Source organism: Anomaloglossus baeobatrachus, chromosome 12, assembly GCF_048569485.1.
Source record: "Anomaloglossus baeobatrachus isolate aAnoBae1 chromosome 12, aAnoBae1.hap1, whole genome shotgun sequence".
NCBI classification, from domain to species: domain Eukaryota; kingdom Metazoa; phylum Chordata; class Amphibia; order Anura; family Aromobatidae; genus Anomaloglossus; species Anomaloglossus baeobatrachus.
The window spans coordinates 95,529,331-95,556,490 of record NC_134364.1 but is presented as its reverse complement, the minus strand read 5'-3'; the positions used below and the strand labels follow the sequence as shown (position 1 = coordinate 95,556,490).

General features: G+C 46.3%; 1 protein-coding gene across 5 annotated transcripts in view; it reads left to right on the top strand.

Moving 5' to 3' along the window:
- ARHGEF11 (Rho guanine nucleotide exchange factor 11) overlaps positions 1 to 27,160 on the top strand; it is a 124,243-nt gene that overhangs the window by 83,459 nt on the left and 13,624 nt on the right. For 4 of the 5 annotated variants that reach the window (XM_075330529.1, XM_075330527.1, XM_075330530.1 and 1 more), the window contains 23 exons: positions 1,358 to 1,477; positions 1,805 to 1,859; positions 2,187 to 2,263; positions 2,778 to 2,906; positions 2,988 to 3,053; positions 6,483 to 6,584; positions 7,362 to 7,460; positions 7,653 to 7,695; positions 7,971 to 8,067; positions 9,517 to 9,639; positions 10,073 to 10,096; positions 10,300 to 10,444; positions 12,149 to 12,251; positions 14,805 to 14,834; positions 15,982 to 16,108; positions 23,970 to 24,149; positions 24,548 to 24,595; positions 24,788 to 24,969; positions 25,055 to 25,201; positions 25,284 to 25,363; positions 25,830 to 25,955; positions 26,447 to 26,564; positions 26,925 to 27,103. In XM_075330529.1, the coding sequence (XP_075186644.1) occupies positions 1,358 to 1,477; positions 1,805 to 1,859; positions 2,187 to 2,263; positions 2,778 to 2,906; positions 2,988 to 3,053; positions 6,483 to 6,584; positions 7,362 to 7,460; positions 7,653 to 7,695; positions 7,971 to 8,067; positions 9,517 to 9,639; positions 10,073 to 10,096; positions 10,300 to 10,444; positions 12,149 to 12,251; positions 14,805 to 14,834; positions 15,982 to 16,108; positions 23,970 to 24,149; positions 24,548 to 24,595; positions 24,788 to 24,969; positions 25,055 to 25,201; positions 25,284 to 25,363; positions 25,830 to 25,955; positions 26,447 to 26,564; positions 26,925 to 27,103 (2,400 nt within the window). The remainder of the gene's footprint in view (positions 1 to 1,357; positions 1,478 to 1,804; positions 1,860 to 2,186; positions 2,264 to 2,777; positions 2,907 to 2,987; positions 3,054 to 6,482; positions 6,585 to 7,361; positions 7,461 to 7,652; positions 7,696 to 7,970; positions 8,068 to 9,516; positions 9,640 to 10,072; positions 10,097 to 10,299; positions 10,445 to 12,148; positions 12,252 to 14,804; positions 14,835 to 15,981; positions 16,109 to 23,969; positions 24,150 to 24,547; positions 24,596 to 24,787; positions 24,970 to 25,054; positions 25,202 to 25,283; positions 25,364 to 25,829; positions 25,956 to 26,446; positions 26,565 to 26,924; positions 27,104 to 27,160) is intronic. The other variant, XM_075330528.1, reaches the window with a different exon arrangement.

Sequence of the window (27,160 nt, the reverse complement as noted above, 5' to 3'; positions counted from 1 at the left end):
ATGCTTGAACCTTTGGTACACAAACTAATAGTCCATGAGTGGTGCAGATTGCCAGGACTGTCTTCATGAAGTTGGCACCTTTTGACCTCTCTTGGAACACTTATTATGCCAGTCTTATGGTTTTGATGGTCAGGATTGCTTTTATGAGGTTGATGGCGTTGATCAATCTGGGAAACCGTAGTTTTCCAATAAGTTGCCCAGAAGGTCAGGACTGCTTCCACAAGGTTGTTAGCTTTGACCCTTCTTGGAGCCCTTATGCTTGTGACTGGCCATGACTGTCAGGATTGCTTCCACAAGTTTGGTATTTTTGACTCCTATTGGGAACCTTGTTCCAATAAATGGCCATGCTTTCATGATGTTGGTAGCTTTGACCGATCTCTGGAATCTCACAGTGCCTGTGAATGTCCGTAATAGTTAGCATTGTTTTCACAAGGTTGGTAGCTTTGACCCAGTTTTTTGAACTTCACTATGCCAGTGAGTGGCCATGATGGTCAAGACTGCTTCCACAAGAATAGTAGCTTTGACCCTTTTTGATGCCCTTATTATGCCAGTAAGTGGCCATGATGTTCAGGATTGCTTTCATGAGGTTAGTAGCTTTGACTTAATTTTGGAACTTAACTATGCCAATTAGTGGCCCAGATGGTCAGGAGTGCTTTTGCAAGATTGTTAGCTTTGACCCATCTCAAGACCTCACTATGCTTATGACTAGCCGTGATGGTCAGGATTGCTTTTGCAAGGTTCGCAGCTTTGAACCATCTTGAGAATCTCACTTTTTTCAATGAGTGGCCATGATGGTCAGGACTGCTTTCGTAAGCTTGGTAGCTTTAACCCATCTTGGAAACCTTCTATGCTAAAGAGGAGCCAGGACTGCTTTTAACAAGGTCTGGCGCTTTGACCCATTTCAGGAACCTCATTATGTCAGTGAAAGGCCATGATGGTCAGGACTGCCTTTTGAGGTATGTAGGTTTTACCCATCTCTGCAACCTTATGATGCCAATCACTGCATCTGTGTTCTAGTAGACTGGTTGTGTAGTTAAATGGTGTCTTTGGGCTCCTCAGGAACAATTGTTCCTAAGAGGGCTGAATTTGTGTATGAAGTAACCCAAAAAAGTAATAGACCCGAGCAGTGGGCCTCATTAGTTTGTGGTGGCTGGATCTTCTGGTGGTGGGACCTCTTAAGTTGGAACTAGTATTGATTTATTACAATGTCTAGGTGAAGTTCATTGGGACTAGTCATTTATGATTGGAGGGGGTCCAGACTAGACTACTTATTTGGATTGGATGTACGATGTTGAAACCCTTCCACTATAGGGTGGTAATAGTAAAGCTTTGGAGACTTGTTCTCTGTTATTTATAGGCCCTTTGTGAAGTTTATAACCGAACCCCAAACCCCAGTCTACAGGAGCAGATAGAGGGAGCCAGAAGGAGGGTTCATCAACTGCAACTTAAGATACGACAGGAGACAGCTGGACCCGCAGTAAGTATAATCCCATAATGGACTAAGAAGCTGGTGCCCTACTGAAGTCCAAGGCTTTTTCATGACTTCCCTAGTCTGTGTTCTTAATTTCTAGTTTTCTGCTTGTGGCAGAACATCTCTGCTTCATGGTGTCCCTACAAAGCTCAGATGTCCTGTAGTGGTCATGAATGATACTGCAAGCTTCCATTCACCTACGGTATGTAGGCGAAAGCTTGCAGTACCGCATATGGCCACTGCAGGATGTATGGTGCTGTCACTTTTGAAGCAGTCTTAATCAGCCAATTAGAGGATGTGCCAAGTGATTGACTTAAAGATATTTTTTTCCAGGATATTCTGCGTTCATACAGCGACTGCAGCTCCGTAGGCTATAAAGTATTAGAAGGTAAGTTTCTATAAAGTCTCCAATTGTTTGCCCCAATGAATAGAGTAATTGTGTGCAGGGGAAGTGGTGAGGGTGGGATATATTATATATATATATATATATATATATATATATATATATATATATATATATATATTATAATATATTATAATATATATATATATATTATAATATATTATGAAAATCAGCCATTCCTGAAGTGCTTGTAGTATACTTTGCCATCTTGTATAATAATGTGCACCCCTTTAAATTAAATTATATATATTAAAATACCTTTTAATATGGCCCTCCAGAAGCTCAGATAAGTTGGACCTCTTTGTTTTATAGGCCGTCTGTCTATGGATTCCCAAGACTGTGACAGCGGCCTAGATTCAGGCACTGAAAGGATCCCGTCAATTAGTGAGGTAAGCTGTTCAAGGAGAACCTCGTGGGTGGGTCATAGTTCTGTATCATTCACCGATCCAAATCGGCTGCTGTGATTGGACAGGAAAAATTATGTAAAGATCTGTTAGCCTGTAATCTTACCAATATCCCAAAATATAGCTCCATATAGGGGTGTTCTGTATCAATTGGACCAAATAAATAGTTATTATTCCTACTGGTTGAAAATGAACTCAGACCACGCCCCCGCGGAGCAGCTTCAGATTTTCTGACACTTCTGCAGTCACATGATTTACATTTTTATGCTGATTATTGCATATTCCTGCAGGATAGTAAGATGTGTGTGCATTAATAAAAACCCCAAATGGATCTAGAGGTCCAGATCTCTCGAACAGGTCAGACTTCATAATCATATTCTGTTATGCCATTAAGTAGATAGGTTGGATATATGCATTGGCTCAGGCAAACCATGAAACTTTCCCTCCATGTTAGTTCCTGCTCAGCTCTTTGGGACTGCAAGTAATTTTTTTTTTTCAGTATTCCATAAACAGGAACTCCATCTTGTCCGACTTTGGGTTAGACAGCTCTCATACCTCTCCGGTCATCTCTGCGAAACTCTTCCAGCACCGACGGCAGGGCTCTGACTCCGCATTGATTCAGGAACAGGTACAGGAGCCTTACCTATACTTCTATCCACTTATATATTATCAGAAATGTGTATGTGAGATATGTATATGGATTATACAGGTGGACAGTGCCCGATCCACAATCATAGGAGAAGAGGAGTATGACCATGACTATGACATCTCTGAGGTAACACACAGACCTTATTCTCCACGTTGTCACTCTGTGTTCAGTCCTCACCCCAGTGTTCACGCTCCCATGTCTCTTTCCTCCTCCTCCTCGTCCTCCTCCTCGTCCTCCTCCTCGTCCTCCTCCTCGTCCTCCTCCTCGTCCTCCTCCTTGTCCTCCTGCTCGTCCTCCTGCTCGTCCTCGTCCCCCCTGTGTCTTTCATCGTCGTCCTCGTCCCCCCATGTCTCTTTCGTCGTCGTCCTCGTCCCCCCTGTGTCTCTTTCGTCGTCGTCGTCCTTGTCCCCCTGTGTCTCTTTCGTCGTCCTCGTCCTCGTCCCCCCTGTGTCTCTTTCGTCGTCGTCCTCGTCCCCCCTGTGTCTCTTTCGTCGTCGTCCTCGTCCCCCCTGTGTCTCTTTCGTCGTCGTCCTCGTCCCCCTGTCTCCCTTTCGTCGTCGTCCTCCCCCCATCCCCCCTGTGTCTCTTTCGTCGTCGTCCTCATCCCCCTGTCTCTTTCGTCGTCGTCCTCGTCCCCCCTGTGTCTCTTTTGTCGTCGTCCTCGTCCCCCGTGTCTCTTTCGTCGTCGTCCTCGTCCCCCTGTCTTTCGTCGTCGTCCTCGTCCCCCCTGTGTCTCTTTCGTCGTCGTCGTCCTCGTCCCCCCTGTGTCTCTTTTCTCGTCGTCCTCCCCCCATCCCCCCTGTGTCTCTTTTGTCCTCGTCCCCCGTGTCTCTTGTCGTCGTCCTCGTCCCCCCTGTGTCTCTTTCGTCCTCGTCCTCGTCCCCCCCTGTATCTCTTTCGTCGTCGTCCTCGCCCCCCCTGTGTCTCTTTCGTCGTCGTCCTCGTCCCCCCCGTGTCTCTTTCGTCGTCGTCCTCATCCCCCGTGTCTCTTTCGTCGTCGTCCTCGTCCCCCTGTCTTTCGTCGTCGTCCTCGTCCCCCCTGTGTCTCTTTCGTCGTCGTCCTCCCCCCATTCCCCCTGTGTCTCTTTCGTCGTCGTCCTCGTCCCCCCTGTGTCTCTTTCGTCGTCGTCCTCGTCCCCCCTGTGTCTCTTTCGTCGTCGTCCTCGTCTCCCTTTCGTCGTCGTCCTCCCCCCATCCCCCCTGTGTCTCTTTCGTCGTCCTCGTCCCCCCTGTGTCTCTTTTGTCGTTGTCCTCGTCCTCGTCCCCCCTGTGTCTCTTTTGTCGTCGTCCTCGTCCCCCCTGTGTCTCTTTCGTCGTCGTCCTCATCCCCCTTGTGTCTTTCGTCGTCGTCCTCGTCCCCCGTGTCTCTTTCGTCGTCGTCCTCGTCCCCCCTGTGTCTCTTTCGTCGTCGTCCTCGTCCCCCTGTGTTTCTTTCGTCGTCGTCCTCGTCCCCCCTGTGTCTCTTTCGTCGTCGTCCTCGTCCCCCCTGTGTCTCTTTCGTCGTCGTCCTCCCCCCATCCCCCCTGTGTCTTTCGTCCTCGTCCCCCCTGTGTCTCTTTTGTCGTCGTCCTCGTCCTCGTCCCCCCTGTGTCTCTTTCGTCGTCGTCCTCCCCCCATCCCCCGTGTCTCTTTTGTCGTTGTCCTCGTCCTCGTCCCCCCTGTGTCTCTTTTGTCGTTGTCCTCGTCCTCGTCCCCCCTGTGTCTCTTTCGTCGTCGTCCTCGTCCCCCCTGTGTCTCTTTCGTCGTCGTCCTCGTCTCCCTTTCGTCGTCGTCCTCCCCCCATCCCCCCTGTGTCTCTTTCGTCGTCCTCGTCCCCCCTGTGTCTCTTTTGTCGTCGTCCTCGTCCCCCGTGTCTCTTTCGTCGTCGTCCTCGTCCCCCTTGTGTCTTTCGTCGTCGTCCTCGTCCCCCCTGTGTCTCTTTCGTCGTCGTCCTCGTCCCCCCTGTGTCTCTTTCGTCGTCATCCTCCCCCCATCCCCCCTGTGTCTCTTTCGTCCTCGTCCCCCCTGTGTCTCTTTTGTCGTCGTCCTCGTCCCCCCTGTGTCTCTTTCGTCATCGTCCTCGTCCCCCCTGTCTCTTTCGTCGTCGTCCTCCACCCATCCCCCCTGTGTCTCTTTCGTCCTCGTCCCCCCTGTGTCTCTTTTGTCGTCGTCCTCGTCCCCCCTGTGTCTCTTTCGTCATCGTCCTCGTCCCCCCTGTGTCTCTTTCGTCGTCCTCGTCCCCCCTGTGTCTCTTTTGTCGTCGTCCTCGTCCCCCCTGTGTCTCTTTCGTCGTCGTCCTCATCCCCCATGTCTTTCGTCGTCGTCCTCGTCCCCCCTGTGTCTCTTTCGTCGTCGTCCTCATCCCCCCGTGTCTTTCGTCGTCGTCCTCGTCCCCCCTGTCTCTTTCGTCGTTGTCCTCGTCCCCCTGTCTCCCTTTCGTCGTCGTCCTCCCCCCATCCCCCCTGTGTCTTTCGTCGTTGTCCTCGTCCTCGTCCCCCCTGTGTCTCTTTTGTCGTCGTCCTCGTCCCCCGTGTCTCTTTCGTCGTCGTCCTCGTCCCCCCAGTGTCTTTCGTCGTCGTCCTCGTCCCCCCTGTGTCTCTTTCGTCGTCGTCCTCGTCCCCCCTGTGTCTCTTTCGTCGTCGTCCTCGTCCCCCCTGTCTCTTTTGTCGTCGTCCTCCCCCCATCCCCCCTGTGTCTCTTTCGTCCTCGTCCCCCGTGTCTCTTTTGTCGTCGTCCTCGTCCCCCCTGTGTCTCTTTCGTCGTCGTCCTCGTCCCCCCTGTGTCTCTTTCGTCCTCGTCCTCCCCCATCCCCCCTGTGTCTCTTTCGTCCTCGTCCCCCCTGTGTCTCTTTCGTCGTCGTCCTCGTCCCCCGTGTCTCTTTCGTCGTCGTCCTCGTCCCCCTGTGTCTCTTTCGTCGTCGTCCTCGTCCCCCTGTGTCTCTTTCGTCGTCGTCCTCGTCCCCCCTGTGTCTCTTTCGTCGTCGTCCTCCCCCCATCCCCCCTGTGTCTCTTTTGTCCTCGTCCCCCCTGTCTCTTTCGTCGTCGTCCTCCCCCCGTCCCCCCTGTGTCTCTTTCGTCGTCGTCCTCCCCCTGTCCCCCCTGTGTCTCTTTCGTCGTCGTCCTCCCCCTGTCCCCCCTGTGTCTCTTTCGTCGTCGTCCTCGTCCCCCCTGTGTCTCTTTCGTCGTCGTCCTCCCCCCATCCCCCCTGTGTCTCTTTTGTCCTCGTCCCCCCTGTCTCTTTCGTCGTCGTCCTCCCCCCGTCCCCCCTGTGTCTCTTTCGTCGTCGTCCTCCCCCCATCCCCCCTGTGTCTCTTTCGTCGTCGTCCTTGCTTCTCCTTCCCACCATCTCTCCCTTTCTCACTTCTCCCCCTAAGCACCACACTGTACATTGGGCTTCCCCTGATGTAGTGGATCTGACACATGTTTTAGGAATTCCTTGAATCGCCCATAGTCACACTTTTGGAGCACTTTTTCTTTATACTTTGTTATGCCATCGCTTTGCTAAACCTCCTGGAAATGTTTAAAAATTGAGGTTTTCACATAATTCCTCATTTGCATGTTTTTTTACACCCTGCAGTGTGATGGATTATTCCAAGACCTGGACAAGCTGAAGGCTCGGCCGGCCCACATGGGGGTGTTTTTGAGATACATCTTTTCACAAGCGGATCCCAATCCTCTGGTGAGTTTTTTGTGTTAGGCTGTTGGTAACGATGGGCGCACCAGGCGAGAGCAGTAAATTGTGCCCTATCCTGGGGCCTGCTTCAAGGCTCCGTCATGGCGGGTGTGCGGGCTACACACCACAAAAGGGAGAACCTGGGAAACAATACAATGAAATGCCCTGGTGCTAGGGAGAGAGGAGCTGGATCAACTCCTAACACTCCCTAATGTCCCTAAATGGGTCCTTCCCCCAGTGCGTTGTCAAGTGTCTAGGTCCTCACTGACCCTGAACTCACCCTGAAGGCCAGCGAGACCCTAACACTGCAATAACACAACATGAGGAAGCTCAAGACAAACAGGTGGGGAAAAACACAACAAATATCACTCCACAGCTTCTCCAGCAGGAAACTTCTCAGCTGCAACAGAAGTAAACCCCTCAGCTTCTCCAGAGACAGGCTCCTTCAAAGTGGGCAGCATAGGTATGAGCTATAGCCGGCAAAGGGAGGAGTGAGAAGTGGATATTTAAAGCAGAAGGGAGTGGCTACAGCTGAGGTTGCACCAACCAGTTAGATCACTGCAGGATAGAAAGGAACCTTAACCCCTTCAGTACTGGTTTCCTTGTACCATCTGCATCTCCACAATAAGTATCAATACCGTGCAAGAAATTTTGAAAACATGATAAAATATTAAATACTTCATTTTTTAAATTTTTCTGAGGGACCTCTTATCTCATCCACTTGATGATGGCACCCCTTTTTGTCCGTCAGTAAATTTTACTTGCTCTGTTTTCCACTTCCAGCTGTTTTATCTGTGTGCTGAAGTGTGCCAGCAGCTCAGTGCTCGAGACGCCTGCTCTTTAGGGAAGGAAGTGTGGAACATCTTCTTGGATAAAAATGCGGTAAGTTAGTTATATCGCCACCTGGTGCTGTGCGGCCATATTGCATCCCATAAAAAAAGGATATTCCTTTTGCTGTCTAACTGATTTCAGTCTTTATATATGACTTATGTACCAAATTTTAATAATTGGATGATTTTTGCAGAGATCTTGCCCTCATAATCGTCCTTCCCCTCCCCCCCCTTCTTTTTTCAGCCTCTGAGAGTGAAAATTCCTGATCACTTACAAGCTGAAATAGGTGAGTGATTGATTATTATTATTATTATAATAGATCTATATACTGAATATGACACCTCCTATATGGGGGTACCCAGATGTAGGGGAGGCTCCCGACCGCCCAGGTGACCACTAGGTGGAGCAGTCATCACATAGATTTCTCTTGTATTGCTTAGTGTGTGCAGTGAGCTCCCTCTAGTGGTGGCTGCAGTCAATCATTTAGATCTGTGACTGTATGGGCCCTCTGTACCCTGTGTATGGGATCCGCAGCTTCTTGTATGTGTTATCTCCTTGCAGAATCCTGTTTACGCGGTTCAGAGGATGTTAGGACCGCACTGAGTGAGGCACAGGACGCCATGTTACCCGAAATACAGGAGCAGATACAAGACTACAGGTAACGCACGAATGGTCCGTGTCCTAGCCGGTGTAAAGACTGCACTTCTGGGAATGGAAATCACTAAACCAAGCTTTGCAGAAACTGAACAAACAGGAAATTCAGCTCTAAAGCCAGCAGAATAGTGAGTGCAGCTCTGAAGAATAATATAGGAGGTAACTCAGGATCAGTAATGTAATGTATGTACACAGTGACTGCACCAGCAGAATAGTGAGTGCAGCTCTGGAGTATAATACAGGAGGTAACACAGGATCAGTAATGTAATGTATTTACACAGTGACTGCACCAGCAGAACAGTGAGTGCAGCTCTGGAGTATAATACAGGATGTAACTCAGGATCAGTAATGTAATGTATGTACACAGTGACTGCACCAGCAGAATAGTGAGTGCAGCTCTGGAGTATAATACAGCATGTAACTCAGGATCAGTACAGGATAAGTAATGTAATGTATGTACACAGTGACTGCACCAGCAGAATAGTGAGTGCAGCTCTGGAGTATAATACAGGATGTAACTCAGGATCAGTAATGTAATGTATGTACACAGTGACTGCACCAGCAGAATAGTGAGTGCAGCTCTGGAGTATAATACAGGAGGTAACTCAGGATCAGTAATGTAATGTATTTACACAGTGACTGCACCAGCAGAACAGTGAGTGCAGCTCTGGAGTATAATACAGGAGGTAACTCAGGATCAGTAATGTAATGTATGTACACAGTGACTGCACCAGCAGAATAGTGAGTGCAGATCTGGAGTATAATACAGCATGTAACTCAGGATCAGTACAGGATAAGTAATGTAATGTATGTACACAGTGACTGCACCAGCAGAATAGTGAGTGCAGCTCTGGAGTATAATACAGGATGTAACTCAGGATCAGTAATGTAATGTATGTACACAGTGACTGCACCAGCAGAATAGTGAGTGCAGCTCTGGAGTATAATACAGCATGTAACTCAGGATCAGTACAGGATAAGTAATGTAATGTATGTACACAGTGACTGCACCAGCAGAATAGTGAGTGCAGCTCTGGAGTATAATACAGGATGTAACTCAGGATCAGTAATGTAATGTATGTACGCATTGACTGCACCAGCAGAATAGTGAGTGCAGCTCTGGAGTATAATACATGAGGTAACTCAGGATCAGTAATGTAATGTATGTACACAGTGACTGCAGCAGCAGAATAGTGAGTGCAGCTCTGGAGTATAATACAGAAGGTAACTCAGAATCAGTAATGTATGTACACAGTGACTGCACCAGCAGAATAGTGAGTGCAGCTCTGGAGTATAATACAGGATGTAACTCAGGATCAGTAATGTAATGTATGTACACAGTGACTGCACCTGCAGAATAGTGAGTGCAGCTCTGGAGTATAATACAGAATATAACTCTGGATCAGTGCAGGATCATTATTTCTTTGGTTTAATGCCATCTTCTTTTCCTCAGGACAAAGCGGACTATGGGCCTGGGCAGCCTGTATGGAGAAAATGACCTGCTGGACCTTGAAATTGACCCTCTGAGGGAGCGTCAGGTGGCTGCTAAGCAGATCGCACAGCTGGGGGAGATCCTGTGAGTGTTGCTTTCTGGAAGATTGTTTGGTCCTTGGTTATTTTAGTAGTTTCTTGTAATGTGCACCCCCTGTCCTCACCAATATGAGTGCACATCACTGCATTGCATACTATGAGTACATTGCTATCCTAAAATACTCTGTGCTGCTGTGGGAATCTGTTTTTCCTACTGTTATCTTTCTCAAATCATGTCTCATTTTACTTTACATTTATAGATTGACAACATATAGATCTGACAAATAATATAGTCAATATAAATCCAATGTGATCTTTGTAAATTAAGATGCCTGCAGTACCCTCTGTCACCACATAGTGCGCTGTTGCTCACTGCGTTTTATAGATTTTTAAATTGTGAGTTGCCATTGGGTGTTAATTAGTCATGTGACAAATTAAAATATCTGTAAATTAATTTTATTATAATCTTATCTTGTCAGGTCAAAATATGAAGAAGAGAGAAGGTGAGTAGTCTGGATGTAAATGGGTCACATAAGTCAGAATTGATCTGTGGAAGATCAGTGGGCTCCTGTCTATAGGCGGCGTCTGCTATTACAGTGCAGCCATTGAATAATACTAAGCTGCAGTACCAGACTGCTGCTGAAGATCAGGGGGGCGCTGTTACTGCCTATAATGTGTTATTCCTGGCACCTCCATCTCTCCGTAGCTCCCCTATGGCTTTTGCACTAAGCACCTACATGAATCATGCTGGAATCAGTTCCCGAGAATTTCGCCCTGCCAGCGTCTCCGAGAAGTCTCAGATCATTCCTGACAAAGACAAGTGGCTGCCCTTCTTCCCCAAGACTAAAAAAGTAAGGACCACAGTACAGAATTTCTAAAAATCAGAGTAAATTTGGATTTTCTGTACTTTCAAGTGTTAATTTTACTATTGCTGCCACCATCGGTGCTTCTACTGCTCCCCCTGCTGTTGTTGCTGTTGCTGCTGTCATCACTTCTTCTTCTGCTCCCCCTGCTGTTTTCGCTGTTGCTGCTGTCATCACTTCTTCTTCTGCTCCCCCTGCTGTTGTCGCTGTTGCTGCTGTCATCACTTCTTCTTCTGCTCCCCCTGCTGTTGTCGCTGTTGCTGCTGTCATCACTTCTTCTTCTGCTCCCGCTGCTGTCATCACTTCTTCTTCTGCTCCCCCTGCTGTTGTCGCTCTTGCTGCTGTCATCACTGCTACTACTACTACTGCTGCCACCATCGTCACTTCTACTTCTGCTCCCCCTGCGGTTGTCACTGTTACTACCATCATCACTGCTACTACAACTGCCATCCCTGCTATTGTTGCTGCTGCTGTTGTCACTGCTTCTACTACTATTGCTGCCCCTTGTATTGTTGCTGCTAAAACTATTGCTGCCACAGTTACCCCTTCTATTACTACTGCTGCTACTGTCCTCACTTTTACTACTGCTGCCCCTGCTATTGTGGCTATTGCAGCGGCCGTCGTGCCACTGCTACCCTTGTTGTCACTGCTGCTATCGTCACCACTACTACTACTACTGCCGCCATTGCTGCTGTCGCCCTCATTGTTGCTCGTTCCTTTGCTGTTTGGAGTGCTGCTGTTTTTAATAATTTAGAAAATGCTTTTTGATGGTGGGGTCAGTGATGGTGGTGTGGGTGATGGTGGTGTGGGTGATGGTGGTGTGGGTGATGGTGGTGTGGGTGATGGTGGTGTGGGTGATGGTGGTGTGGGTGTTGGTGGTGTGGGTGATGGTGGTGTGGGTGATGGTGGTGTGGGTGATGGTGGTGTGGGTGATGGTGGTGTGGGTGATGGTGGTGTCGGTGAATGGTGGTGTCGGTGATGGTGATGGTGGTGTCGGTGATGGTGGTGTCGGTGATGGTGGTGTCGGTGATGGTGGTGTCGGTGATGGTGGTGTCGGTGATGGTGGTGTGGGTGATGGTGGGGTCGGTGATGGTGGGGTCGGTGATGGTGGGGTCGGTGATGGTGGTGTGGGTGATGGTGGTGTCGGTGATGGTGGTGTGGGTGATGGTGGGGTCGGTGATGGTGGTGTGGGTGATGGTGGTGTGGGTGATGGTGGTGTGGGTGATGGTGGTGTGGGTGATGGTGGTGTCGGTGATGGTGGTGTCGGTGATGGTGGTGTGGGTGATGGTGGTGTCGGTGATGGTGGTGTGGGTGATGATGATGGTGTCAATGATATCGATATCATTCTTATTATATTCTAATCTTCCTGATGTCGGAATGAATGTGATGTATATCCAGCCCCAGAGAACATCACATTTAGGGATCCAAGTTCTATTTGCACTGTATTCTCCTCTGGTTTTTGGGCTGTACATATTCCATAGTGCCCGATACGACTCCTCTGGTTGGTGGTCTCATGTCAGGGTATCGATCCAGCTCCAGTTTAAGACCTTGTGGTGGATAAAGGTTCTTGTTGTGTAGAAGATCTCGATCACGCGTACAGTACATCTCGATTACCTCAGGAAATGTCGTTTTGATTCTTGTTTCATCGTTTTTTTTTTTTTTTATACCTCTTCTGCTATTATTCCTCCACAGAACAGCAACGCAAAAAAGGAGAAGGACCGCGAGTCCGCAGACGATAAGAAACGGAACCCAATTCTCAAATACATCGGCAAACCTAAAAGTTCTTCTCAGAGCAGTGAGTATGGAAACATAGGGGACATTTCCGGGGAGGGCAGAATTATTTTCCACCATCTGGTGTTCTCTTCAGGGCTTCATAATTGATGGAAATGATGGTCTGTACTTAGGATAGGTTATCAGCAGTAGATTGGTGGAGATCCAGCCCTTGAGACCCCTCCCAGGGGTAACTTGCTCCACATCTAAAGCACCAATCATACATATATGACCCTTTTAAAGAGCATTCAAAAAGGAAAAACTAGAAGACCATGGACTTGGACTACCAGTCTCCTACACAGGCAGTAGATGTTGGTGGCTACTATTAGTGGGCACAATGACATTGCCCATAATTTTCGTTATTCAACTTTCTTTCGAACATCAAAGGGTTATAATCTTTCACAAACAGCACAAGATAAGGGCAGTGTTTCTGTCTTCACTGAGTTTATGAACCAGGAGATTCTGGATAAGTATAGGTAATGTCCAGATATGCCAGTCATTATAGTTGTGTATGGGCTTTTGGAGGACAAGGTATGAGTGGTTATAGTTGTGTATGGCATTGTCAGAGAACAGGGTATGAGTGGTTATAGTTGTGTATGGGTTGGTGGGAGGACAGGGTATGAGTGGTTGTAGTTTTGTATGGGTTGGTCAGAGGACAGGGTATGAGTGGTTATAGTTGTGTATGGGTTGGTGGGAGGACAGGGTATGAGTGGTTGTAGTTGTGTATGGGTTGGTCAGAGGACAGGGTATGGGTGGTTATAGCTGTGTATGTGTTGGTCAGAGGACAGGGTATGAGTGGTTATAGTTGTGTATGGGTTGGTGGGAGGACAGGGTATGAGTGGTTGTAGTTGTGTATGGGTTGGTCAGAGGACAGGGTATGGGTGGTTATAGCTGTGTATGTGTTGGTCAGAGGACAGGGTATGAGTGGTTATAGTTGTGTATGGGTTGGTGGGAGGACAGGGTATAAGTGGTTATAGTTGTGTATGGGTTGGTGGGAGGACAGGGTATGAGTGGTTATAGGTGTGTGTGGGTTGGTGGGAGGACAAGGGTATGAGTGGTTATAGCTGTGTATGGGTTGGTGGGAGGGCAGGGTATGAGTGGTTATAGTTGTGTATGTGTTGGTCAGAGGACAGGGTATGAGTGGTTATAGTGATGTATGGGTTGGTGGGAGGACAGAGTATGAGTGGTTATAGTTATGTATGGGTTGGTGGGAGGACAGGGTATGAGTGGATATAGTGGTGTATGGGTTGTTGGGAGGACAGGGTATGAGTGGTTATAGGTGTGTGTGGGTTGGTGGGAGGACAGAGTATGAGTGGTTATAGCTGTGTGTGGGTTGGTGGGAGGACAGGGTATGAGTGGTTTTAGTTGTGTATGTGTTGGTGGGAGGACATGGGTATGAGTGGCTATAGATGTGTGTGGGTTGGTGGGAGGACAGGGTATGAGTGGTTATAGTTGTGTATGGGTTGGTCAGAGGACAGGGTATGAGTGGTTATAGGTGTGTGTGGGTTGGTGGGAGGACAGGGTATGAGTGGTTATAGCTGTGTATGGGTTGGTGGGAGGACAGGGTATGAGTGGTTATAGGTGTGTGTGGGTTGGTGGGAGGACAGGGTATGAGTGGTTATAGGTGTGTGTGTGGGTTGGTCAGAGGACAGGGTATGAGTGGTTATAGTTGTGTATGGGTTGGTCAGAGGACAGGGTATGAGTGGTTATAGCTGTGTATGGGTTGGTGGGAGGACAGGGTATGAGTGGTTATAGCTGTGTATGGGTTGGTGGGAGGACAAGGGTATGAGTGGTTATAGCTGTGTATGGGTTGGTGGGAGGACAGGGTATGAGTGGTTATAGCTGTGTATGGGTTGGTGGGAGGACAGGGTATGAGTGGTTTTAGGTGTGTGTGGGTTGGTGGGAGGACAGGGTATGAGTGGTTATAGGTGTGTGTGTGGGTTGGTCAGAGGACAGGGTATGAGTGGTTATAGTTGTGTATGGGTTGGTCAGAGGACAGGGTATGAGTGGTTATAGCTGTGTGTGGGTTGGTGGGAGGACAGGGTATGAGTGGTTATAGCTGTGTATGGGTTGGTGGGAGGACAGATTATGAGTGGTTGTAGCTGTGTATGGGTTGGTGGGAGGACAGGGTATGAGTGGTTATAGCTGTGTATGGGTTGGTGGGAGGACAGGGTATGAGTGGTTATAGCTGTGTATGGGTTGGTGGGAGGACAGGGTATGAGTGGTTATAGCTGTGTATGGGTTGGTGGGAGGACAGGGTATGAGTGGCTATAGTTGTGTGTGGGTTGGTTGGAGGACATGTTCATCCGGAGGTTTTCATCAATACTGCTGTTCATGGGCCGGCTGACCTCTATGACTACTTACCCCGCCTCTATCCTGTCCTAATATTTATGATATTAATTTATAATAATTTACCACTAATGATTTCCCTGCTGGTTCCCGGTGAGGACTGGATGCGATTTTTGCCGATTTACCCCCCCCCCTCCCCCTCACTTTTTAGGCTTGCTGCTGTGTTCTCCGCTGTGCTGCTCATTTCTTTCATATATATATTTTAATCCACCATTTTTTCCTTTTGTAGCGTTTCATGTCCCCTTGTCCCCCGGTGAAGGTAAACTTAATTTATGGATGTCTTCCTCCCCTGACACCTCTTCTTCAGGACTAATAAAGCGATTTCCCACTAATCCCCGTGTGTAGATATAACCTTCTTGTGTGTGGATTTGAAGCTTCTTCTACATTTCTGCCTTCCTTTCTTAGCTTTCCTATATTATAACTGGGTCGTAGATGTTTGCGCTGAAGAGCTTACAATCTAATTATGATCTTATGAACTGTTGAGGCCCATCTTCTAATGTAATGATTGACTACATACTAAGTACTATTTGCTTAGTGTAGCCATGTGCAGTGACCTTCTTTTAGAGGTAGCTCCAAACATTGAAAGAAAAACCATCGAGTCGTATATTTTGTCCAATTTTCTGGCAGAATATTATACGGCAGGAGCAGCCGAGCAGATTGATATACATCTTGTTATGGATCGATTCAATAGAACTAGCTATTTCTTCACTTAGACCTCTGCCCATTCTGGGCTTAAGAGTCCAGGTGGCGGTGTCTTAGGAGTCCAGTGGGCAGTCCTAAACCCCAGAATGAACAGTTTAAATTATTATTTCTACTAAATATTTTCCTACAAAAATATATATCAATCTGCTCATCTTCTCCTGCTCTATAACATAATGACAACAGATTGAACAACAAGTTTGATGTGACCAATTCCTTATACCATGTTACTTCAAGCCTGTGAGGGAAAGCAAGGGCATATTAGGCTCTGTCTTCGAGAAATAGAGATCTGACCACTAAATTCTAGTTCCTGTTTAAAAATGTAATTGTATCATCAAAGGGTTAGCTGGTACTTCTTTGGCTTTTATAGCTAGTCATCTTTGGGGTGCTTGGGTCATCAGGTCAACTTAGAAATCCAAAGCCCCATGGGACACACCTTTTGGACTGACCATAACTGGGTTGTAGTCTCTTCAGCATCTGACCTAACTTTACTAACATGAGCTTACTCTCCAGATACTATCTGCTCTTCTCGTACAACTTCTAGGTGCTCTGTCGTCTCTGTGTGGCTCCTGCTCTTCTCCTTCTTAATAATATCTCTTCCCGAGTGAGGTGGCGACCACTCCGCCTGCAAAAATGGCCACACAAGATGTCGTCACGCACTATACTGGCATTGCATCTGGTTACTCACGTCATTCTTCCCTCCACAGTAAAACCTGGGAATGTCCGAAATATCATCCAACACTTTGAAAACAACCAACAGTATGACCTCCAAGAACTTGGCATGCAACGATTGTCCACCGGCAGCTTTCCTGATGAACTGATGGACAATGACAGGTATGGAATACCCCCCTTCAAATAAACTCTTCTCGTTCATGGCCTTCTCAATCTTGACCCCTTTGTCATGTAGGATATATCTTCTTATATCATGGTTGGTGAAAACTAGAGTAAAGACCACTATTTATATTGGCGAGTTTTGCCAAAATCTTGACTTTTATCAAATATATGTTGGGACCTCTTGACCTTGTTTTTGGCTTTCCCCACTCTATGTATTGAAAACACATGAATAGACGGCCAAGTCGTGTTTAGCCAGTCATTACCTAAAGTGTATGGGCATCTTAAGTCTCTACCGCTCAACCATGGTTGGAATATGATTGCTGATAGTGCTCATTAATGCCAACGTCTGAGACCAAAAAATTATCCAAGAGGCCAAAAAAATGTTCTTTGGGGGTTATATGTCAATGAAGGAAGCTGTCCCTTCCATGCCTTTGATCAAACTGTTAGTAGATGCTCGAACTTGACCAAATTTAGCCAATATTTTGTTTGTTCTCCCAGTAGATAGGCCACCGCCAGAGGTGTGGGCCCTATAACTTACCGGACTCTTTTCTTTTCCCATTAAAAACACGTCTATGGGCAAATCGGGAGAGAGAGAGTTCAGGCCCACAACTATCTAAGGTGTTTCGACACTCAAACGGTTATTTGGCCTATTTGGACTCCTATATTAAGCAAAGGAGAATTGAGGTCCCCTGGACTTTTGTCCCCTTTTTTATGGACCTGTGTGGTGTATTCTTCTTATGTTTAGCTTTCATGGAGACAGTTGCTCTGTTCTCGGGATATGTGACCTTTATTTGGAAAGGTTAAATCAATGAGTCTCTAATTCTGTTGATGACACAGTCCTCTATTTTTGTAAGGCTCGGTGTAGACATCTCGGGCCCTATCCTGTTTTTTAGCTGCAGCAGATGAGTTATCCAGTTTTTGTTTTTCAGCTGGTAATTGTCATTGTCATTTTGGTGTCAGGAGGACGCCTGCTGGGTCCCTGTGACGGGGGGGCGGCCTCCTGCGCTCAGTTGCACGCTCTGTACTGTCTGCTGCACCATTGATTTTTATTGCTAGTATTAGGATGGAGATGGGATCAATAGAGGATTGGCTTCGAAGCTGTTACAAAGCACAGGCAGACAGAGCAGGCCTCTGAGCTGTCTCAGTCTCAGGAATGGAAAAATAAGAGAACCTGGGAGAAGACCTGGATTAAAATGTAGATTAAGGGGTGCGGGGGTCGTTGGGGGGCAAAGGGGTGCTAATATTGGGGGCTGTGCAAAAAGATGGATAAGAAGAGACTGGAAAGGACACTGTGGAAGAGGTAAGACCCTCCCTAAATTTTTTTTTTTTTTTATAGGAAGAGCATTTCTGAGCCTAAATAATTGTATGTGGATTCTATATGGATAGTTAGATGGCTTAGAGGGCACTTCCATCAGTAACTGCTTTTGATTGCTGCATTCTTGCTTCCAGTTGTGGACACAATTTGTAGTATAGTTGCCACAAAATAACTCTTATAAAGGTTATCATTCTGCATTCTCCCTTGTAGAAGTCTATAAAGGTGAAAACCCCACCCCCACTTAGAGCTAGATAGCGTAACGGGAACGTCTATTAGTTATTGCTATTGAAATATTGCATGCTCTTTATCAGGAGTGGGTGAAGATTTGCTGTATGGCCACAACAAAATAGCTTCTATAAAACGGGTTCTCATTCTGCATTCCCCTTCAAAGAAATCCATAAAGGAGGAAGTTCCACCCCTGCTTAGAGCTAGATAGGTAGCTTAAAGGAAAAGTGCACCATTAATAGCTCTTTAATGTGGCATGCTCGTTACAAGAAGTGGTTGTATGGCTATCATAAGAGTTCCTATTGAGGATCATCAGTCTGCATTCTCCCTCATAGGAATCTAAAGGTAGAAGTCCCTCCCCCGCTTAGAGCTAAATAGCATGAATGTCCACCATTAATTGCCTTTTAAATTTGCATGCTCTTTACTAGAAATGCATTCAGAGCTTACTTTATGCTGTCTATAGAATATCTAATAAATGGGTTGTAATTTTGCTTCCATCCTCATAAAGGTCTATAAAATTGGAAGACCCTCCCCCACTTAGAACTAGATAGATGGCTTAAAGAGCAAATCCACTAGTAATTTATATTATTCTGGTGTTGTCTGTACCATGCTTGGGAACAAAACTTGCTGTTTAGATTAAACAAAATGGCTTCATCATTCCACTTTCCCTCTAATGGAATTATAGAAAGGCGGAAGACCCTCCCCCGCTTAAAACAACTGTAGCTTCTGTAAAAACCTTTAAGGCAAATTAATTTTCAGTTGGATTTTTTTTTACACTCTTAACCAGGAATGGATACAGATCATGATAGCACAACATATTTCCCAAAGGATTCACTATTTTGGCTCCAGCCTTGTAGAAATACATAAACATGTAAGACCCACCCCTGATTAGACGAAGTTTAAAGAGCAAGTCTACCATTAATTGCTTTTTTTTATTGCATGATCTTTACCAAGATTTTGTATAGAACTTGATGTGTAGATGTAACAAAATAGATAGTATGCAGCTTGCCATTTTATAAAGATCCACCCCTGAATGGAAGACCCACCCCCGCTTAAGAGGTAGCTATTGTAGCTGTAAGGGCAAGCCAACTATATGGTATATTAATGTCACATTACCAAGAGTGGGTAGAGAAAATGCAGTACAGGCACCACAACATATCTTCTGTGTTGGTTTTCCACCCTTTTTAGAAGGCTATAGAAATTGAAGACCAACCCCTGCTTAGAGCTGGATCAATAGCATAGAGCACTAGTAAGTAATTGCTTTTAAATGCTACATAGTGTGTCTGGAATTGGTACAGAACTTGCTCTGTAGTTACAGCAAAATAAAGCATTCTGCTTCCAACCATGTAAAAGTGGAAGACCAACCCTCGCTGAAGCGTTTCCTAGATCGTTTAAAGGGCAAGTCTACTAGTAACTGATTTTTAATGTCACATGCTCCTTACCATGTATAGGTATGGAAATTACTGTATAGATACCACAAAATTGTAATGTTCTTCCCGTTTTCTCCCGAATGGTCTATAGAAATATTAGACCCACCCACGTTTAGCACTAAATAGATATCTTAAAGGGCAAGCTAACTATTTAATTGTTGGGTATTTTTTTTTTTTGTATGTTCCTTGCTCCAGTGAGTATGGGAGAGAACCAGTACTGAACTAGCTTTTATAGATGTTGTCCCTCCTCTTCTTTCTTATACAAGTCTGGCCCACCCCCGCTTAAAGCCGTTTGCAGCTCTAACAGACTAATTTTTTATGCATAAAGTGAAACCTTTATGTTCCTTTACTTTTTATTGATATACTGATACATTTCTATGGGTAAATACCCTTGGAACTATTGGTTGCGTTCCCGTAATTTTCCAACCTTTGCAGTGAACAGGTGTCAGTCGTACCCATGGGGGCGGGCGCCTTCCCGATAATCTTCTTCCTGTTTGTGTTTTTCTCCGCTCTCGTACATTCTATAATGAAATCTTTAATTTACCCTTGAGAGAACGGATGCCGGTCGGATCTCTTGTGTATTATTAGATTAACCTGTTTCCAGCGGATTAAGATGAATGACAAGGATGCTCGGATATAGTGTGTGTTATTGGGGCTGGTAATGATCTAAGCCAGGAAAATAAACTCATTTATTTGCATCTCAATTTTTTTATGAAAAAATAAAGATAAAAAATATATAATATATACAGGTGAATCTCAATAAATTAGAATATCATCAAAAAGTTTATTTCAGTAATTTATTACAAAAAGGGAAATGAATATTATATATATATATATATATATATATATATATATATATATATATATATATATATATATATATATATATATATATATATATATATGTATATATATGAGAGTCATTACACACAGAGGAATCTATTCCTATATATTATATAGTCATTACACACAGAGGAATCTATTCCTATATATTATATAGTCATTACACACAGAGGGATCTATTCCTATATATTATATAGTCATTACACACAGAGGGATCTATTCCTATATATTATATAGAGTACAGAGGGATTTATTATTATATTATACAGAGGGATTTATTCCTATATATTATATAGTCATTACACACAGAGGGATCTATTCCTATATATTATATAGTCATTACACACAGAGGGGTATATTCCTGTATATTATATAGTCATTACACACAGTGGGATCTATTCCTATATATTTTAGAGTCATTATGTGGCGCCCTGGACTAGCCAGGTCGTCACAGATATATAGACAGGTACCGACCGGGGAGCGAAGTGAAGCCAGCACACACAGGCAGGGCCATTGGACCCCGACCAGGCTTGGAGCCGCCGACAATAGTCAAATCCGAATGTGACCGGAACCCCAGGGGTTTCCTAACAACCAAAGACCCGATAGAAGGCAACCGCCCACACCGTGAGGGTATACAGCTACCGCCTAAGGCTAGAGACCCAAGGGCCAGCGCCTGCGGGAAAACGGGCTCCTCCGGTACCCATACACCAGGGAGCGGACTACCGTTGGGGATCCATAGTAGTCAAACGAGAACATCAAGGTGCAGGGAAAGACAGCCGCCATCACCTGTCCGGGGAGGGACACTGCAGCCGGCTGCGGGACCCGTCCATCCAGCCGTTTGGTTTACCGAGGACTTTGTACATTTCTTACTGAGTGAGTACACCCGTGCCATTCGGCACCGTGCCGCGCTGTCCCTGCAACCCTGCACCTCACCAACCCTGCCTCCCCGTCACATCACCGGGCCCCGGGACCACAGACCCCTACCCACGGAGGGGGAAAACGACATCCCAGCTGCTCCTTACCATCGCTCCCGGGATCCCCGTCACCAGCAGCAGTGGTGCCCATCTTCACCACGACCCATGGGTGGCGTCACAGACTAAATCCCCCAAACCAACCACCCCTTTCACTCACGAGCGAGGAGCGCCGCTCGAGCCACCGAGCAGCCGCAGCAGCGCCGGGCCCGAGCGTTAGCGAGAGCGCAGCAGCAACGGCGTCCTCCCCGCCCGCGACAATTACACACAGAGGGATCTATTCCTATATTTTATATAGAGTCATTACACACAGAGGGATCTATTTCATGTGGTTATTTCTGTTAATGTTGATGATTATGGCTTACAGCCAGTGAAAACCCAAAAGTCATTATCTCAGAAAATTAGAATATTATATGAGACCAACTGAAAAAATGATTTTACACTCAGAAATGTTTTGGCCTACTGAAAAGTTTGTACAGTAAATGCCTCAATACTTGGTCGGGGCTCTTTTCTCATGAATTTCTGCATCAATGCGGCGTGGCATGGAGGGATCAGCCTGTGACACTGCTGAGGTGTTATGGAAGCCCAGGTAGCTTTGATAGCCGCCTTTAGCTCGTCTGCATTGTTGGCTCTAGTGTCTTTCATAGATTCTCTATGGGGTTTAGGTCAGGTGAGTTTGCTGCCAATCAAGCACAGTGATACTGTGGTTAGTAAACCAGGTATTGGTACTTTTGGCAGTGTGGACAGGTTCCAACTCCTGCTGGAAAATTACATTTCCATCTCCAAAAAGCTTGTTGGCAGAGGGAAGCATGAAGTGCTGTAAAATGTCCTGGTAGATGGCTGCGCTAACTTTGGTCGGGGTGTGCCGCCCCCGTGCCAGCACCTGGCGCTGTTCGGATCCGGGGCCTACGGTATGGCTCGAGGGGTTCCCCGGACCCAGGGGTCTTGCGTTCACTCTAAATAAAAGGGGGACGTATTTGTACAGTGTTGATTGTAGAATGTCTGTGACGCCATCTACGGTGTGTGGTGAGGTGGGACACCACCGCTGCTGTTGTGGGATACCCGGGGGAGATGTAATGGCAGCCGGATGTTAACCCCTCCGTGGGTAGGGATGGTTAGCACCGTGGCCCAGTGTCTCTGTGCAGGGTATGGCGACGGCAAAGGCCCGCACGCCCAGATGGACCAGGGGATAGTTGGTTACTCACTATTGAATGAATCACACGAGTGTTTTGGTAAACCAAGGTGCTGGTAGCCGGCCACCGCGGCCGGTTCTACTCTGGTCCCCCACCCGGGCTGGTGGTCGCTGTCCTTTTCTCTGCACTGTTTTTGTGTATTGTGGGCTGCCTGGTGTGGAACTCGGGAGTCCGCTCCGGCTTGCTGTGTGCCTAAAGAGCCGTGCTCGCAGACGCTGACCCGTGGGATCTATGGGCCCTGGCGGTTGCCCTATCCCTATCTGTGGGTGGTTGTCTTCTTTCAGGACTTTGGTTGGGACAGGACTTATAATCCTGCCCTCAATCGGCTAATTAGCTATGCAGCTGGTTTCGGTCCTGGCTTCAGGGTCCGAGTACCCCCTCTGTGCACGGTTTCCGGTCGGGGTCTCCGGTGTCGGTACCGGTGGGCTCCAACCCTTCTCTGGTCCTCCCCGGATCTGCCGAGCAGTCTTCCCGTCTCCTGCTGATGGAGTTCACTGTCTTCCACCTAGCCAAGGTACCAGGGCTCCGACCCTGGCACCGTTCAACTTGAACTTCCTCTGCTGGAGCTACACCTAGCTCCAGCCCACACTCCTATCCACTCGAACTCCAAGACTCCACTAAAGCTTTTCCTGCTTGTTTTCCCGCCCCGGGCTGTCTAGACCCCTAGGTGGGCGTTCCCTAACTGCCTGGTCCCGCCCACTTGTGTGCCTGTCTTGCCCTAAGGGGGGGTGACTAGGGTTTCAGGTCAGCTGTATGTTACCTAGGTGAGGGAAGGTGTTGTGCGGGGGCCTATGTGTGACTACCTGGTTTTACCAGGGCGTCACATTGATAAAACACAATGGACCTACACCATCAGATGACATGGCTCCCCAAACCATCACTGATTGTGGAGACTTCACACTAGGCCTCAGCAGCTTGGATTGTGGCCTCTCCACTCTTCCTCCAGACTCTGGGACCGTGATTTCCAAATGAAATGCAAAACATACTTTCATCTGAAAACAACACCTTGGACACTGAGAACAGTCCAGTTCTCTTTCTCCTTGGCCCAGGTAAGACTCTTCTGGCGTTGTCTATTGGTCATGAGTGGTGACACAAGGAAAACGACACTTGTAGCCCATGTCCTGGATACGTCTGTGTGTGATGGCTCTTGAAGCACTGACCCCAGCAGCGTCTACTCCTTGTGAATCTCCCCCAAATTTTTGAATGGCCTTTTCTTAGCAATCCTATCAAGGCTGCAGATATCTTGGTTGCTTGTGCACCTTTTTCTACCACACTTTTTCCTTCCCCTCAACTTTCCATTAATATGCTTGGATATACCAATCTGAATAGCCAGCTTCTTTGGCAATAACTTTTTGTGGCTTACCCTCCATGTGGAGTGTGTCAATGACTGCCTTCTGGACATCTGTCAAGTCAGCAGTCTTCCCCAAGAATGTGTAGCCTATTGAACCAGAGTAAGGGACCATTTTAAACACTCAGGAAGCCTTTGTAGGTGTGTTTTGGTAATTATTTTAATTTTCTGAGATAATGACTTTTGGGTTTTCATTGGCTGTAAGCCATAATCATCAACATTAACAGAAATAAATGTGAAATAGATCCCTCTGTGTGTAATGACTCTATAATATATAGGAATAGATCCCTCTGTGTGTAATGACTATATAATGTTTCACTTTTTGTATTGAATAACTGAAATTAACTTTTTGATGGTATTCTAATTTATTGAGATGTACTTGTGTTAAAATCACACGCACACTCTCAATCAGTTGACTCAAGGGTTACTGAAGGGACACAAACTGCCAACATGCCCCTGTATCTTGTGTTACCCAGTCCCATATTCGTGCACATTGTCATATTATTTCTCCCCACTCCATCTTCTTATTGTTTTAGTGCCCGGTCAGAAGTAAAACTCGGACGTTCAGAAAGCCTAAAGGGCAGGGAAGAGCTGAAGAAATCCCGTAAAGCTGACAACGTTCCTCGCTCCCGCAGTGATGTGGACATGGATGCTGCGGCCGAAGCGACAAGACTACATCAGTCCGCATCTTCTTCAGCGTCCAGCTTGTCCACAAGGTGATGACCTCGGTCTTAGAATAACCTTTTTCACTTGCTTCTGCTGCGTTATGTTCTCCAGAGCTGCTCTTCCTACTATAAATTTAAAAGGAAGAGGCTTATGTAAACAGAGTTTTTGAAGTTAGATAATTGTTTGTAGGCAGCCAACTTTCATAGACCTTCAGAAATATTTTATTGTTGTCGATCTTCTCCCCATGTCAGTCAATCATGCGTATTGTACTCTCATGGCAGCAGTTTATTCCATTCTCCCTATTGAGAGCACATGCACACTCACCCAAATGGAGTGTACATGTCTAAATGGGTTGAGAAAGAATGGTTGTCTAAGGCTTGATGCTCCTCTTTCTTGAGCTGATAAAGTTTAGTTGTATTTTCACAAAATCTTTTGTTTTGTGTAACAGATCACTGGATAACCCAACACCCCCGTACACCCCCAAGCTGAGCCGCAGGTGAGAAAAAGCTGTTTTGGGTAGGTGGTTACCTCATATGATAGTTGAAGAGGAATATAGGGCTAAAGTTCCTTTGTTGGAGTAACTGTGTTGACCATGATGATAAAAACGGTGGTGGGTAGAAAGTCTTTGGTTTTGGTAAACTCAAGTGTAACCATTACCATTGGAGAACTAACACAATTGTTATTCTAGGAGTATGGAGTCTCCAAACATGATATTTACGGGTGAATCCTTGCTTGCTAATCTACAAGAAGATGATTTGGGGCATATGTCTGACCCCGAACCTGATGCCCAGAACTGGCAACACACTGTAGGCAGAGAGGTGGCTCAACATCTTAGTGCGAAGGAGAGGGCACGCCAAGAAGTGATCCACGGTGGGTACCCATACAGGTGTACTAAGAAAGATAACCTTTTAGGACTTGCTCCCAGTTCTCATGTTTGGTCCCTTCTCTTCCTCAGAGCTATTTATGACCGAAGCCTCTCATCTCCGTGTCCTTCGAGTTCTTGACCACATCTTCTACCAGAGGATGCGCAAGGAGAACCTTCTGTCCACCGAGGAGCTGTTGCTTGTGTTTCCCAATCTCCCCGAACTGGTTGAGATTCACAGTAAGGCTTTATTTGCAGGACTTGTAGGGAAATAAATAAGACGTACAGTTTCTTACATTCTAAACCTTTTTACTTTTTTAAGATTATTTAGTAGAACTCATGAAGAGGGTGAGGGAGGAAGGACCAGTGGTCAAGGAAATTGGTGATCTGATGTTGTCCCGGGTGAGTACTGTTGCCTAAAATTGAGATAATTCCTGTGCTGAAGAGCTCTAAAAATGGCTGAACAGGCATGTACATTGGGGGGTAGAATATCAATGCCTTTGTCAAGAAGGTTTGATATCCGGTGGAAGGAAAATTAGGAATTGACCCTACTATTCGCTGAAAGGTGTTAATAAGCCTGCAATGGAGACCACCAAAACGGAGAGCAGCGTTAATTAATTTCTTAAGGACCTGTCTGTAAGGCATATACTTTGATTATTACAAGGTCTGTATAGATTGCCATTTAGGACAGTTCAAAGAAAGCTTTCCGATTCTTCTGGAATAAGATGTTGACCACCGATTTACAGATCCATATCTTTGGATTATTCTACTTATGGACTTGTGACTTTTATTTCACCAATGAGGTCAAGAATATGGGAATTGGTCATTTAGAAAAATGTGCATTTTCTTCTTCTCCATTATCTTTCAGTTTGATGGAGCCGCAGGAGAAGAAGTGTGCCAAGAAACCGCCAAGTTCTGCTCGTACCAGACGATCGCCCTTGACCTCATCAAAATCAAAAAGCGTAAAGAAGCTCGGTTCAACCTGTTCATGCAGGTACAGCTCATCTGAGCGCTATCTGCTTCCTTGTCCATAATCCCTACAAATCTCCATCCATTCATCCAAATCATCCAACCATCCAAAAAAAATCTATATATATTCTCAAATTCCAGTCCTCATAACCCCCAACAGGTCGTGTTTTCAGGATTCCCTTAACATTGAACAGGCATCACCTGTGCAATACTAAGGAAATCCTGAAAACATAACCTGTTGGAGGGCTGTGATGACTGGAGTTTGGGAGCCACCAATCTCAATTATCCATCCATCCAAATCCCCCATCCATCATCCTTCCATCCTTCCATCCTTCCATCCTTCCATCCTTCCATCCTTCCATCCTTCCATCCATCCATCCATCCTTCCATCCATCCATCCATCCATCATGAATTCATCTAGCTCTCCACTCATAAATGATCCATCCATCCATCTATCCACCCACCGATTAATCATCCATCTATCATCCTTTGACTGTTTAATCACTCATGCTCTAGGAAGCGGAGAGCAGCCCTCAGTGCCGGAGACTTCAGCTGAAAGACCTTATTGTATCAGAGATGCAGAGACTGACAAAATACCCTTTGCTTTTGGAGAACATTATCAAACACACGGATGGTAAGGAAAAGAGAATATGATAAAAAAAAAAAAAACAAAAAAAAAAAAAACATTCGACTTTTGGGCAACCTCCTTTTGGTGGTTGATTATTGCCTTGCAATCAACTGGTTATCATGAATATGCTTCGAATAGTGCCCACGTTGGTGATTACCATTTTTTCATCATCTCTTGATTGTGACCCAGGTAACTATCGTTTCGCAACTGCATCTGATTAGCTGTAGAGGCACAACCATGTGGAATGACACCACCTCTTGGAAGAGGAAGCAAGAAGACTCAATCTCTTCTACTCTCTGCACCCAGGGGCAGGAATTCTTCTCTTGTATGACACCTGCACATTCATGCCTTTCCGTTCCTTTGCAGCTGGCACTCCAGAATATGAGAAGCTTTGCCGCTGTTGGGGTAGATGTCGAGACATCCTGAAATTCGTGAACGAGGCTGTAAAGCAGAGAGATAATGAATATCGATTGGGGGAGTATCAAAAACGCTTGGACTCCACGTCCCTAGAGAGAAGTAATAACCCCCTTGCTGCAGAATTTAAGGTGAGCATAGGCCAAAATCAAAATTGGTGGTCGAGGGACTCGGAGAAATGTCAATGA